Here is a 15872-nt window from a genome sequence, read left to right on the forward strand (position 1 = left end):
GTGGAAGAATTTGTTTCAATGGCCTTAGAAAAGAATTGATTTGTGGTTATCTCTGTATATGAGGAGGATATTTTATACTCTTGTTTTCTTGCTTTTATGAATCTAAAAAAAGTTCTTCAATCACCTTAGGGGGTGAAAAAAAAACAATGGAAGGAAGGGAATTCAGTAGAAAGAGTTTAACTGTACAATGTGTTCTCATTTGGTATGCGGCAGTGAGAGAAACGCATCCCTCGACTCATTCATTGAATAAATAAATCATAGGGTTAGAGCTTAAGTAATAAATAATAGAAAAGGAAAAGAAAGAAACTAAGAGGAGCTGACAAGGTAAAAATAAATAAATAAAAAGAGCTACATTCAAGCAAAATGATGAAACTGGAGTGTTATTTGCCATTTTGTCCTCTTTGTATTTACTTGTCATATTTTGCTAGAATTTTTTATTTGGTTGTTTATTCACTGCCCCCATAAGCTTTTGTACTGGCAGAGGGTCAAAGAGGAAACGCTCTACTTTTTCCCTGAAAATGACTTATTTCCCTGAAGTTGAATGTGCATCGAATAAGCATCGTACCAGGTGCTGAGTAGTTATTGCTACTGGTCTGCTGGATTGTAGTACATTTTAGGTCACTAAATTTGGGGATTACCTGTTACATGAAAATGCATAACTGTAATACTTGGTGTTTGTTGGTCTCCTTTGGATATGATATGATGAATTTAGCCCTGAGGTTTTGCGTGCGGTGTTAGCAATACTGGAACTATTTCCCCCTGGCCCCTCTGTGCTTGGTTCTCTCTTCCTAGCCTTCCAGGACTTACACATTAAATAAGACTTCCTTCAAGACTCCTTTCTTGAAAGCCCCACATGTGGGACAGATGTCCTTTCTATGTACTGACACAGTACTCTGGACTGCCCTTAATACTACTAACAACCAACTTTTATTGAGCTCTTACAAGTCTAAACGTCGTGCACAGATTATCTTTTTTAATTCTCTCAGCCACCCAATGAGATAGGTACTATTATTAAGCTATTTTTATTGGTAATGAAACTGAAGCACAGAAGGGTTAAGGAAAGACTTCCAGGCTACCCAGATGGGAAGTGTTTATTGTCTGTGCCCCTCTAGACGGTTAGTCCCATGAAGAAGGAGCCCACAGCTGCCTGGTATGCTGTCCAACAGAGTGCCCAGCACAGTCTGGTGCCTGATATTTCTCTCTCTCTCCCTCCCCCTCCCCCTCTCTCCTTCCCTCTTTTCCTCTGTGTGCCTCTGTGCATGTAATGAATCATAGGGCCACAGGGACTTTCCCTCAATAAGAGACTCATCTCACGCACGAGAGATTATAAGGTTTACGAATCAAATGCACAGAGTTAAATTACTTTCTTGAAGTTGTCTATATTAAAGCCTTAGTTTATGAGAACTGTGCTACCTAATCTAGTTCAGCCTGAGATGACAGAGGCAGAAACCAGATGATATATCCTCTCTCTATTCTCCCAGAACTTCATCTGCCAGGCCCCACTCGAAGACAGACCTCCAGAGCAGTGGTGTGCGCCGTCTCCCGGGGGCCTTTCCCCCGGATATATCAGGCCAGACAGGCCGTGGGTGCAGAAGAGTAGGGTGTGTGGGGGTTTCTGTGTAGGGTCACATATGGTTTCAGTATTTTTCCCCAAAATATTCATTCTGCACTCTTCATCAATTAGACACAGCCTCCATACAAGAGAAAGAGAGAAGGAAAAGATGGCGGCAGCTCTCAAATCATCTGTGGACTTCAGAACTTTTCACCCAAAGCAGTATCTGGGAGACGTCCCCCTAAACAGGCAACCAGGAAGCCTCATGTTCAAGGACTATCTAGCCCAGCTTGGCCCATTTTGTGATTTTATGGGATTTGGCAGCTTAGGGGCAAAGCAAGGACCAGATACAAGTGGGCTGTGGGAAGCTGAGGATGGTGCCGACCCGGCCTGCTCTACACCTCTCCCTTTCTTGTTCCACCAGAACCTGGGCTCAAATCCCAGCCCTACTATTTACCAGATCTATGACCTTGGCAAGTCATCCAGAGCGGTGGTGTGCGCCATCTCCCGGGGTCCTTTCCCCGGGATATGTCAGGCCAGACATATCTGAGTTCAGAACAGAGCAGTCCTGGGCCCTGTGCTGCGCTGCATAAGGGATTCTTTCAACAGAAAACACAGAAGTCCTCCAGGGGCCTGAATCAACAAGGGAAGGTCCTCATCATAAGAGGGGCCCTCCCAGAGCCTCTCACTGGGTTAAGGGTTGGTCATTTAATTTGCTGCTGTTTGTCTGAGGTATGAACACTTGTTCTTTATTAGAGGGAATATCCAATCTGATACATGGTAGTTGCTCTAAAGTGTTTGTAGAAGGGAAAGAGGGAGGAGAGGAGGGAGGAAGGCTGCCTCATAGAGTTGTGTAATTGAATTGAACAATTTGTGCAAGTTTCCTGTCTCAGTGCCTGGCACATAAGGGGAACCCAGCATTAGTTCCCTTCCCCACTCTGGCTTAATGCAAGTTATCTAGGAAACAGCAGATCCAAGCATCATGAATAGGTAGATATTTATTTGTAGGACAGATTCATGTAGCAGAGGCTACAGAAATCGGAGTCTGGCAGGAAAGTGTGTGTGAAGGCCAAGGAAGGCTCTGAAAGTTGCATAATGTGGTGTTCCCACAAGAAAGGCACTAAGGTAATGGGAGCGGTGGAGACCTGAGCAGATGGGAGGCAGTGTGGTGGCACAGTGGGACTGAGAGGCAGAAAGGAGGAGGAACCCTACTTACCTTCTGCAAGTGTCACTGCAGGACAGATGGAGGAGGAGCCAACTAGCGGAACTGGGAGACCCATAGTCTCAGCGCTAAGCAGGTAGCCCTTATCTCTGATTCCCGGGCCTTGAAACTCTCCAGCGTTATTAAAAATACCAACCCAAGAGCTATTTTCTTTTTTTGGTAAAGTAAAGTAACAGTCCCCCATCTGCTTTGAGACTTTAATTCTGGGGAATGGATAAAACAATGCTTATTTAACTGGTGATGACATTTTTAATCCTTTTCCAACAGTAGTGACTTAGATTCCTCCAAGTGACTTTGTACTGTTTGAAAATAATCCATTCAGGTCTAATGCAGGTACATGTAATAGAAAAGGGAATATACTGTGTAGATTGTCCACAGCAGTGCAGGATGGAGAGAGCCCAAATATAAACAGTGAAGGAAAGGCACTGAGGATACTCCCTGCTTTGCTGGAAGACTGGCAGGATCAGATGAATGAGGGATTGGTGTCATTATTGTCTTTCTCCCACGCAGCAAAGCTTTAAGAACATCAATTGCTTGCTGAAGTTAGGGCTTAAAATATTACCAAATTCAAATTAATTGTGTTTACTAAATATCCATCAAAAATGGGAACCAGTGGGCTTTCTCGATGCATGGAAATACACACACACATACCCACACACAGGGAAACGTTAAATGAAACTATTACACAAAATAGTAAACACGTGCCAACTATGCCATAAAAATAAATGTCTATCATTGATAAAGGTCAGAAGAAATGTTGAAGCAATGCGGTAGTGATCTAACACTCACTAGGTTGCTCATGCTCTTTAAGTTTGGAAAACTTTTCTTGGTAAATATTCAGTCTTTTTCACATATGTACATTTAAGGTACATTTAAAACGAGTTTCCTAAGAACATAAATGCTCAAGAGGAATAAGCAGGAGTTGATGAGGAAAATCTTAGTTTGCATTCCTCCTGCCTCAAATGCCTGAAATATCTTGGATATAATGTTGCGTGAATAAGGCTTTTAGTGTTTAATGTGATAGGACTTAAATATTTTCTTTTTGCTAGGGTCTATAAAACATTTGCTATTAGTAGCCACTACTTTTCATTTTTATCTACCAAATTTACTAAGGAAAAAAAATATGCCAAGGCTTCTATTAGTCTGCTCAAACCTTTTCTATTATTTGGCAAATAAATGTCACTCCTCTTAAACCTGGGACAGTTCACTTGGAAAGGGACACTAGGTGGTCTGCCCTAAACAGGATGCTTCACATAGTAGGGCTCTGACTTGTCAACCTGCTTCTGACTGTGTCTTTTGGTCTTCCCCACAGTCTTGCTGAAGTAAATAAGGTGGTATTTCTATAGCCATTGGAGATACTGAAACTGAAATACATCTTCCCCAAGTTTGCACACTAATAACAGTAAAACCTTGGCTTAACACCAGAAGTGAAGTCTAAAACATTCAATCAGGAAAGCACAGGTTTGCTATATTTTGAAGTTCATCGAATGACCTGGTCTGCCTGGGCCTTCCAGGGCTCCCGCTGAGGAATACAAACTCACCCTGGCCCCAGTTGTGATTCAGCACCAGCCACTGTCCACTCCAGCTGAAATCCTGATGGGGATGATTCCAAGACTAACTGGTTTCTGAGATATCAGCAAGGATTCCAGGAATCTCCCAGGTAGCTGAGCCCCATTTCTTCAGATTACTCCAGAGAGAACTGAGCTTGGAGAACGTTAGGAACATGGAGATCCCACTTCCCAAGACAGGATTCCCTGCCGTTTTCCCACCTACCCTACCCCTCCTCTCAACATCCCCTCTTCCGCCACTGAAGACAAGAACTTCATCACCCACCCCTGACTGAGAATGAGGGCTGCAGGGGGTATGGAACCTATTTCCAGTGGTGTCAGATCCAATCATGGAGTTTTCTTGATTTGTATTTCTTCTTTGTATTTGTAGAGCCAGACGCAGAAGACAGATCATCTGATTTCTAGAGCAAAGCCCTTTCTCTACTTTGCTGGCACACTTCAGAATTATTTACCCCTCCCTTAGTGTGCCAGGCTACAGAGGGTATGCCTATGCCTGCATAGTTCTTGTCTAACTCCTTCCTGTGAAAGGGAAAGCAGACCCAGACAGAATCAGAAACCTAATTCCTCATCCAGTTTCCCAAGTCGGGAGTTGCCATTGCGCAGATGACAGAGAAAAAGGTGACGGAGTGGGGTGGAAAAGAACCATATCATTCTTGTAAGTTTCAACGTGTTTTGCAGGTTACTGACTCAACACAGCTCATAAATTCTGCCTGCATCTCACAAACCACTTGCTTACTCACTATCTCTGCTAAACATATCTTGTGAGTTTCATCCATTCTATTTGTTTTTCTTGTCTTGTCTGGCAGAATGAATATTCTCATCCTACAGTAAACACACATTGTAAGCAGAAAGATGTAGGGAAAAATAAAATAAAACACAGAGAAAAGTTTTGCTTTATAGTGGCAGGAGAAATAGAAACTCAAACAGAGAATAGCTGAGTCACAGTAATGGTGGAGTTTTGAGCAGAAAGTGGTGGGTGCTGAATTCTAAGGGGTGACAAAGTACCGGTCACTGAGACTGCATGGTCCTCCGAGATTTACTGGGAGCTTTCTTTCCATGGGGTTGTTTCTGGTTTTTAAAGAGGATAAATCATCATTAATACAGGTGCATCCCAGGACGCCTACTTCCTGACCAACTCCTCCCTCTTCCAGCCCCTACCGTGCTGGAAATCACACTTAGGATAAGAATAAGGATGGAGGTTTCATGGCATGTATGGAAGGAGGAGGCAATTGAAGAAGGAGGAGCAGAGGAAGCTCAGAGACCCACAGAAAATATACAGGATATCATGGGATGACTGCTGCGTTTGAACACATTTGTTTGTTCTAGGAATTATTCTGAAAGTAAACATAGTAAAGGGGTTCATGTCTTAGCCCTTTGAATAATAAAAGCAACAAGCATATTGTCCAATTCAAGCCATGTATTAGTTTCCTTGGCTGCCATATCAAAGTACCACAAGCTGGGTGGCTGAAAACAACGTAAATTGATTGCCCCAGAATTCTGGAGGCTGGAAGTCTGAGATCAAGATGTCAGCAGGGTTAGTTCCTTCTTGAGGGTCTGTGAAAACATTATTCCGTGCCTCTCTTCCAGCTTCTGGAGACAGCTGGCAATCTTTGCCATTAACTAGATTGCAGAAGCATCATTCAAATCTCTGCCTCCACCATTGCATGGCCGTCCCCTTGTGTCTTCGTTTCTGTCTCTTCCTCCTCCTCTTCTTATAAGGACCAGTCATATTGGATTGGGGGCCCATCTTATTCCAGTATGACCTCTTCTTAACTAGTTACATCTGCAATGACTCTATTTCTAAACAAGATCACATTCTGAGGTGGGGTTAAGACTTCAACACATCTTTTCGAGAAATATAATTCAACCCATAACAGTCCACAATTAAGAAATATAAATTTGCATTTTATTTATTTTGAGTGCTCATTCTCTATCTCTCTGAAAATAGGAGGATTGAGTTTTTCCCAGTTTAAAGATTTATGGTAGATTTCACGTATAAACTGTTCTATATATGACACAAACTGTTAACCATGGTTATCTTACAAGAGTTATCTCTTAGGGGAAGGTGATGGGGGCTTTCATTTCTGCGTTGTAAATGACTATAATGTTTGCATTTCTAAAACAAACCCATGTACTACCTTGCAATAAGAAAGAACAATGACATATTTTCAAGGAGTTAATGGCTTTTCTTTCCCTCACAGCCTCTAGCATCAGAGTCTCCTTAGGAGAGGGATCTTCATGGATGAGAAAAAAAGCAGGAGGCCAGGGGCATGTGCCATTTGGAAAATTGTGCTAAAACTACAATTGCTTTGACATGCTTGTCTTTAGGCATTACTTTAATTTATTTTAAATCTTAAAATAGCATTAAAGGAGGACTCAAGGTTTTCACGTTTACCCAAAGGGAGCACGGGTTTTCAATATTGAGAAATACAGAGGCTTCTTGCAGCCACTCATGGAGGCTTCCAGTCAGCGAAGGCAAAAAGGGAATATTGGCTTTTAAAGCTTTTATCCAAAGAAAGATGCCCAGATAAAATACAAGATACTCAGTCAAATTTGAGCTTAGGATAAATAACAAATTTTTCAAGTATAAGTATGTTCCAACCATTGCATGAGACATACTAATCCAAAAAACTATTCCTTGTTTGCCTGAAATTCAAACCTAACTGGGCATCCTTTATTATTTATGTATGTATTTATTTATTTTTGAGACAGACTCTTGCTCTGTTGCCCAGGCTGGAGTACAGTGGTGTGATCATGGCTCACTGCAGCCTTGACGTCCTGGGCTCAAGCAATCCTCCTGTCTCAGCCTCCCATGTAGCTGGGACCACAGGCACATGCCATCGTACCTAGCTAATTTGTTATTTTTTGTAGAAACCGATTTTACCTATGTTGCCCAGGCTGGTCTCAAACTCCTAGGCTCAAGCAGTTCTCCTGCTTCAGCCTCCCAAAGTGCTGGGATTACTGGCACAAGCCACAGCGCCTGGCTGGTACCTTTCATTTTTATTTGCTAAATCTGGCAGCCCTATTCCAAACATACCAACTTAGATAAGCTTTTTCTAAAAATTAGACCACAGGAGAGATTAGTCCCAGAAGTCACTCATAAAAGGAACAATACGAAGTTGTAGCTCATCACATTTTTCTTTGCTGATTTTGCACAAGCCATAGAAATGTGGTTCAAATGAATCCTATTTTTGTCAACACTTTGTATCAGGAGTTCTTGACAAACTGTGCAGGAGTTGCAGGGGGTCCGTGAGCCTCCTGAAATCACAGGCTGGGTTAAATACACGTGCGTTTTTGTGGGGAAAGGAACCACAATTACATTCTCAAGAATGTCTGAGACCCCCAAGAAGGTCAGAGGGCACCACCTTAATGCCTTAAGGCCTTAGCTTTGAGCCCAGGGAAGGCATTTTTTTCTGAGGGATTGGGCATTATTTTTCAGATTAATTACTTTTCAGACAATTGACTTTCTGATGGCCTAAACTGCAAAATGGAGAAAATCTCAGAAAACATAAGAGTGGGAAGTTTAATCTGCTGAAACATCCCTCCCAAGTGTTTGAGATGCCAAATGTTCTGCATGTTTCATAAGAGCTGAGTAGAAGCCAGGTCAAGGGTGGTGCTGATCATTGTGACTTCCCTGATGAAGTCGAAGGTTAGAGGCATCTGCCTTGAATACCAAAAGCCCTTAAAGCGAGAGATTGAGAGTGGGAGACAGATAGACAGAGAGCAATGCTCAGGCCATAAACTTTCTTACTACCTTTAGAAAATAAGTGACCATTTTGATAATTGCTACTTTATTTTTTTCCTTAGAACTCTTTCATCAATCTACCAACAGCCCTTACCAATGAACTCGACTGGCCCCAACTCTCTGGTGCTACAGGATTTCTGGACTCCACTGTTGGGTAAGTGTCTTTGCACGCCCTCAGACATTTCAATACATCTGTGTAAGGAAAGAACAAGAGATGGGGGTTGCTACCGAGATGTTGAAATGAGAATTATTAGGAACTGCTTCTAGAACATGAATGTGAGTTCATCCACCACACAGTAGGACGTAATGCAAATTGCATTTTAGCAGCGCTGGCAAGAAAAGCATATTCCTGCAATGGGCAGGGTGGGGGTGGCGTTCCATAGTTTATTTCCGATGGAAAATACTAAACACATCACTGAAATTTTCTGATTCAAGGAAAAACAAAGTTTACTTGACTATTTGTTCTCAGAAATTAATATTTATAAAGATGATGGCCGAAGCTAATTGGCACTTCTCAAAGTCCTAGAATAATCCTGGCTTTAATGCCCCAGATTTGTAGGTAGAGACCAGGCCTGTTGAGTTTGAGTGACACACAAACCCAATTCACTACATATGCCTGGATGTTAATGACTGGGGTCTGCTTCCCAGGGCCCACACTTGGCAGAGACACCTGTGATGCTGGTGAAACTTGGCAAGTGTCCCTAACATGGTAGTAAACCACAGATACGAGTCTATGGCTATCCCACCCTGAACACACCAGATCTTGTCTGATCCCTGGAAGGTAACCAGGGCCTGGTTAGTACTTGGATGGGAGAATCCCACAGATATGAGAGGCAATTTCTCTCCCAACATCCCCTAAACATTTATGACAGTTAATAAGCACAAGGAAGATGGCAAATGAATGGCTTCCATGTGTAAAAAAGAGGAAAGGGTAGAGCTTTGCTTTTAGGTCTAAAGGCAGGACAGAACCAGCTAGGAAGCCCCTCTCTGACTCAGGCAACAATGCCAGAAGGCTAGAAAGCACCATGAGATAAGCCATAAGAACTGTGAGGAGGGCAAGGGTGCATGGGGCATGATTTACCCAAATCTGTAAGGAACAGGAACGCCCCCAAAGGATAGACATTAATCATTTTAACAAGCAATTATTCTGATGAACAAAGGACATTGCATGCCATGAATAATTTATTTGATGATTTTTATTCATCTGCTTTAAATATATTTCTTAAATACTTACCACCTAGCCAGGCACAGATGTTACAGGTGTCCATTTAAAGGTAAATAGGGCTTGTCCCATCTTTGTAGTCAATTGCAATTAAGGCAGATGAGACAAGTGGACAAATAATGGTAATGCAAGGAAGATATACCAATGACAGGTCTCCCACAGAGCCATGGGGCTCCAAGGAAAAAGAATTCATGGAAGTGATCAGCAGTCACTTCCTTTAGGGGGTAACACATGGGAGACTGGGGTGATACAAGGGGTATAGAAGAAACTAGGAAGATAACTAACCTTCAGAGAAACGTCCTCATATTTACATAGAAATAATCAGTGAATATAGGGAAAGCCAAGGAGATGTGTTTTCCAGTGTAGTTATACCTTTTCAAACTTAATCATGTTTTTTTTTTTAAAAAGTCTAGTCCTTGTCATTAGTGTAAAAACACTAAAATACTTACTAATAGGGATAGTAAGAAGTAACCTTTGAGAAGTAAGAAGCAACTACATGCCAAGCATTTACCGAGTGTTGTATAGATATTCTCTCATTTAACCTCCTTGTGAGGTAAGGCGTATTATTCTCTGCATTTGCAGTTGAGAGATCCAAGGGCAAATAGACAGAATAAGAATCTTGACCAAGGTTGCCCAGCCAAGAGTGGTAGGATCTGTTTTCATGGAACCTTGTGTCATATCATAACAAAGATATGTTCTTGCCTCCCAAACTTTGTGTTGTTTTTATTCTTTGTGTGGGAATATGGCTCACTCTAACCATTGTCCCTCTGTGTGAGCGCATAGCTATGGGATGGAGAAATGACTAAGAATCAAAGAAGTCCTCCCCATGTGGAGGTGTGGCCTGCACTATTTCAGTGACCCATCATATGCCTCCTTAGGGTCCCAATAAGTCCAGACTTCTGGGACTTCCTGAGTCCCAGCCTCAGTCCCCTCTTCCCTCTGCTACAGCCTCTGTTGTCTTTACCTGGAACACATCCAGAGATAACCCAGCCAAAGCAGGTTTATGGAAGAGAGAACCTTGGTCATCCCCCTGATGTCAACATCAGGAAAGAAAAAAATATATATGTGTAAGTGCCCTCCACCCAGTCTAGTCATTTCTCAATAAAAGTATCTGGAATTTTCTCTCAATCAAGGCTTTTATGACAATAACAAAAAGAATTAATTATGTATGAACAATGAACACAGTTTACTGTACCTTCAATGAAAGCTAAAATTTTTACATATTGACTCTAAATCTCAACTACCTTTTCGCCCCATGAAGTTGCCATAGAAGAAATACCGATCCAATATTTAAAATTAATTTCCAAGTAGTTTAAATCTTTACTGGAGTCACTCAAGGAATGAAAGAGGAATCCACTCACCATGCACAGCAAACAGATGAAAACGTGTTTCCTCATCTCTTTCCACTTACAGCTCACACACACCAGTAGTTGCTCTGCATTTCCTAAATCTAAACTTCCCCAAAACTTGACCCACACTTAGCTCCTGCTCCCAAACAGACTCTGTTCAGTCATTTTAAGTTTCTGTTGGGGGATGAGCAGGAAAGCTCCCTTTTCCTTTTTGCATCTGTTCTGTCCTCCTACCAGGAGTTTACTCCCTTATCAATGTAAAATCCCACTAGCTCTCCAATCCTGCAGCAGTTTCTACCCATCATCCTGATCAGTGCCCAGCAGGCGGACAGGATCTTCCATCAAAGCATGGCAATGGGGTAAGGGGAAGAGGAAAATTTGAGAGCCTTCAGACATGAATGGTTTCTAACTCTTATAAGCATTATGCGGAGAAATTCTGACGCCATCTCACAAAGTAAGTGACCATCTAGGTATGGCTTATATGAAAACCATCTCTATCCTGAGCTAGTCTTTATTGACCTAGTACCTTTTTATATTCGGTTCTCTATTACTGCTTACAAAAGACGCACAGTCTGCTTAAGCAACTTCCTTAGTGTTGACTCTAAGTCCGGTCCTTACCTGTTGTATTTCTAACGAGGCACACACCACAGCTGGTTGTTCTCCTCCCCTGCAGGAACTTTTCTTTCTATGTGTTTGTGGGGCCCCAAGCTCCCTAGCTGTTCCTCTCAGAATGCTCTTTTTGCCAGCTGTTTCTGTGTGCTATGCCTGTGTTCGCTGCCACTCAGCCGGAGTAGAGAAGAATATACCAACTCCTTTTGACGGAAAAGGAAATTCTCTGTTTGGAATCTGAGTTGCAATGGATTCCCCCATTAAGCAGAAACAGAGGCAGCATGACCCTGCATGCGTGGGATCACCATTTGCTATGTCCCTCCCAGCAGTAGTTACAGCTAAACTATCCATATACCATTGTATAAATTATATTCACAGATAATTTGTGCTAGGCCAATCTCCTTATTAAAGGAATAAAAAGTTTTAAAGTATATAAAAATATCAAAGAGATTAGCATATGATGGAGGTCCTCATTTGTGGAATCAGGAAGATGAAAAGAATGTTGACCCAGAAGCAGCACTTCTGAAAGGTGTATACAGCTCCCGTGGGCATTTTGGGCACATGCCCCTTGAATCCAAATGCTTATCCACAGAATTAGTGGATTTCTGTATTCAACTGGATCTCCAGAATGTGCTTCCTACCATCATGATCAGCCTTCTGCTATGGGTATCAACAGCATTCTTTGGAAAATGTGCCTTGTGAAAGCATCAGGAGAGAAAATGGCTCCTTCCCTTTCATTCTTTGTTTATGCTCTTTGTCCTCTCAAAATTTATTATCCCCTTCATAGATAACTTTAATTGAAATTATGTGCATGCATTAAATGACAAACATAACCCCTTAGTTTTACAAACTTTAATTCTTTTAGTTGAGTTGATGTTAACAAAAACTGTTTTCTTGACTCTTGGGCTTCAGAAAATTCAATAAGTGATATCCCTTAAAAAAATATATTGGGATTTTTCTTCAGTGTGATTCAGGAAGGAATTGAGTAGGTCAAAAGCAGAAAAAAAAATCTCTGTGGGGGTTAAGAGCTTGGCAATAGAGCAATATAACTGTAAATAGGAAGAAAAAGGCATTTTTAAAAGATTAAAAATAGCTACTGGGCATCTGAGGTGAGAAGATTACTGGAGACCAGGAGTTTGAGATCAGCTTGAGCAACATAGCAAGACCTCATCTCTAAAAAAAAATTTTTTAATTAGCCTGGCATGGTGGCATGTACTTGTAGTCCTTAGCTACTCAGGAGGCTGAGATGGGAAGATTGCTTGAGCCCAGGAGTTTGAGATTGCTGAGATTGCTGTGAGCTACGATCATGCCACTGTACCCCAGCCTGGGCAACAGAACAAGACCTTGTCTTTAAAAAAGTAAAAAAAAAAAAAAAAAGACTAAAAATAGTAATTCATGTTCAGATCACTTTCCAAAGCAATTCATATAACAGGAAAATCCTACTTACATTAAAGAAACCAAAGATCGAATACCACATGTAGAAAGATGGGAAACAATACCAAAACTTTTACAACAAGGAAGGACTTCTCATTTGAAATCAGCATTTAAAATCCCAGAGTAGGCATGATAGAGTGAAAGGAAGTCTGTATTTTCAGTTATAAGGGTGCTCATTCTGTGTTATTCCAGGTGGAACATTTAGCATTCCTCAACCTCATTTATGTGCTCAAGTTGAGTTGGACTAGATGATCTCTGAAGTTCTCTCCCACACTTGTTGGGCATGGTTATTGGGCAACATGATCCTACTTTATGATGCTACTCGTTTTAGAAGTACTGAGGGAAATTGTTCAAGAGAGATGCTCCTGCTTCTGCTACCCACTATGTCTTCCCCTACTCCTTAACTAGCCTGTACCTCAAGACAAGACATGGCTAATTTTATGGGTCAGAGCCTGAAGTTCTTGGAACAGTGCTTGGCCAAGGTATAGAGCCTGTGGTATGGTGCAGTCTCATGCATAGTAAGCCTTGTGTTGTGTGATATTGAGCGCTTGACAGGCTGTTAAATAAACATGGGACTCCATTATGGTCCTTTATGTTTACTATATCTCTCCAGCAAACCCAAAAGAGGAAAACAGGCATCTAAGTCCTTAACAAAAATAGCCACCTGAACCCAACACATCTAAACTGAGCACTTCTGGCTGTTCATATCCCCTTGTTCTGAAGGTGGGGCCAGGAGTCAGTCCAGTCAGTAGGGTTCTGCAGACAAGGATAAATGATAAGGATGAAAAACAGGGCAGCAATAGGGCTTTTTCAAAAAAGTAAAAAGCTAAAATTCATCACAAAAAGCAATGAAGGCCAAAAGAACCAAAAGCAGCTACCAAAATTATCACACCAAGCTGGAGAAGTAAGACTGAGATCTGTAGTCAGCATAAATGAGTGCAAACCAGATGACATTTTCTAGATTAAATGTTGCTCCCTCTGCCTCCAGCTTAAATTTGGCGTATTGAACCAAAGATGTAGCAAATGCTCAGACAAAGCCATTGTTATAAGTGGCACAATAATGCTCTTCAGGGGCATTTAAACACATCTTTAGTGAGAGGTGTCCTAGAATCGAAGCGTTAAAGGTTATCTATTCTCTCCTACCCAATAGATGTTATATGAGAGAATAATTTTGAAAAGCAGTGTATAACACTGCACCAAGTCACTTGGGGCAGTAAAACCAGAAAATTGGAGAGTAGGGAATTGCAGCTAAAATTTACTAACCTAATTTCATGTTTCAAAAAAGGACATGTAAGTACTAAACACTAATGGGCTTAATAACCTTATTAAATCCATTATTCGCAAATTACATGTGATATAATTGCAAATGATTAGCCCCGTTATAATTATACTTTGCAAAACAAATAATTAACCAGAGAGGTGGTCCTCTGAAGTTGGGTGAGGCTGAATGGAGTGGGATAGTGTCCATAGCAGCAGTTCTCCAAGTGTGGTCCATGGACCCCTGTGGGGTCTCTAAGACCCTCTCAGGGGGTCCACAAGTAAAAAACTACTTTCACAACAATACTAAAACAGTATTTGGCTTTTCACTATGTAGCCGTTGGTACAGATGGTACAAAAGCAATGGTAGGTAGAACTGTTGACACATTAGCGTGAATCAAGCGCTGGCACCAAACTCTATTGGTAGGCTCTGTGTTCTTCACCTCCACACACTCCCAGTTTAAAAGAAGAGGGGGACATCTTCCCTTTAAAATGTCACGTAGTACAAAGCAGAAAAAACATTATTAATTTTATTAAATTGATTTTTAAATAATTTAATCTGATGAAATGTGAAATATACATAAAGCATTTGTACTGCATAATAAATTAACAAAGTATGATGGCTGTCTTAGGGAAAAGCACTTGTGTAGGTGAGATGAGAGCTGAGTTAACTTTTCATGGAACACCATTTTTGCTGAAAAATTACTTGATAACCAATCATGGTTTTTCAGACTTGGATATATGGCGGGTATTTTATCTAAAATGAATGAAATGAGCTTGTAGTTTCAAGGAAAATAATTGACAGTATTGGTTGAAAATCATAAAATTTGAGCTTTCAAAGAAAATATTTGAATTCTGAAAACTTTGCATCTGCTAGTATGAACTTGACAGTTTCCTAATAGTCTAATACTCTTCTAATGTGATATGTAGCAATATTAACAAAAATGATTTTTTTGATATTATAGCATTAAATGTATCAACATTTGAAATATCTTCATAACTCAGGAGCCAATATTTTCTAAATATTAGTGTATGATTAAGATAATGCATGGGTAAAAGATTCATTAAAAGTGCAAGACAGACCAATGCATTTTAATGTAACAAGGTATAAAAGATCATTGATATAATTTCAGATTCCACCTTGCAACTAATCAATCTTTAAGAAACTACTACTTGTTGAATTCTTGTGTAGAATCAAAGACAGCTATCCATAGTTATCTAAAAAAGATACTGAAGTGCTCCTCCCTTTTCCAACTACATATGTATATAAAACCAGATTTTCTTTTTTTTTTTGAGACAGAGTCTCTCTCTATTGCCCAAGCTGGAGTGCAGTGGCGTGATCTTGGCTCACTGCAACCTCTGCCTCCTGGGTTCAAGCAATTCTCCTGTCTCAGCCTCCCGAGTAGCTGGGACTACAGGCACACGCTGCCACACACAGCTAATTTGTTGTATTTTAGTAGAGACGGGGTTTCACCATGTTGCCCAGGCGGGTCGCGAACTCCTGAGCTCAGGCAATCCACCCGCCTCAGCCTCCCAAAGTGCTGGGATTATAGGTGTGAGCCACTGCGCCCAGCCAAAACTAGATTTTCTTAATATACTCTCACCAAAACATCATAACAGACTGAATGCAGAAGCACATGAATCTAGCTGTCTTCTATTAAGGCAGACATTAAAGATATTTGCAAAAATGTAAAACAATGTCATTCTTAGAGGGTTTTAGAAAACATATATTTGTTTTCAGAAAAAAAGTGACATGTTAACATGTAATGGGTTTATTATAATAATCTAAAATGAATTGATAATTAAATGTACAATTAAATTTCCCAATTTTAATACCTAATGTGATAAATATTGATAGCTTTAACTCACATAAGCAAAAGCTCTCTGAGTTCTTCAATAATTTTCAGAGTGTGA

At 40.9% G+C, this 15872-nt stretch overlaps 1 protein-coding gene across 5 annotated transcripts in view; it reads left to right on the top strand.

Moving 5' to 3' along the window:
- Window positions 1–15872, top strand: part of AOAH (acyloxyacyl hydrolase) — a 216500-nt gene that overhangs the window by 134356 nt on the left and 66272 nt on the right. For all 5 annotated transcript variants that reach the window (XM_055293408.2, XM_055293407.2, XM_055293410.2 and 2 more), the window contains one exon: window positions 8150–8241. In XM_055293408.2, the coding sequence (XP_055149383.1) occupies window positions 8150–8241 (92 nt within the window). The remainder of the gene's footprint in view (window positions 1–8149; window positions 8242–15872) is intronic.

The sequence above is a fragment of the Symphalangus syndactylus genome, chromosome 9, assembly GCF_028878055.3.
Source record: "Symphalangus syndactylus isolate Jambi chromosome 9, NHGRI_mSymSyn1-v2.1_pri, whole genome shotgun sequence".
Lineage (NCBI taxonomy): Eukaryota > Metazoa > Chordata > Mammalia > Primates > Hylobatidae > Symphalangus > Symphalangus syndactylus.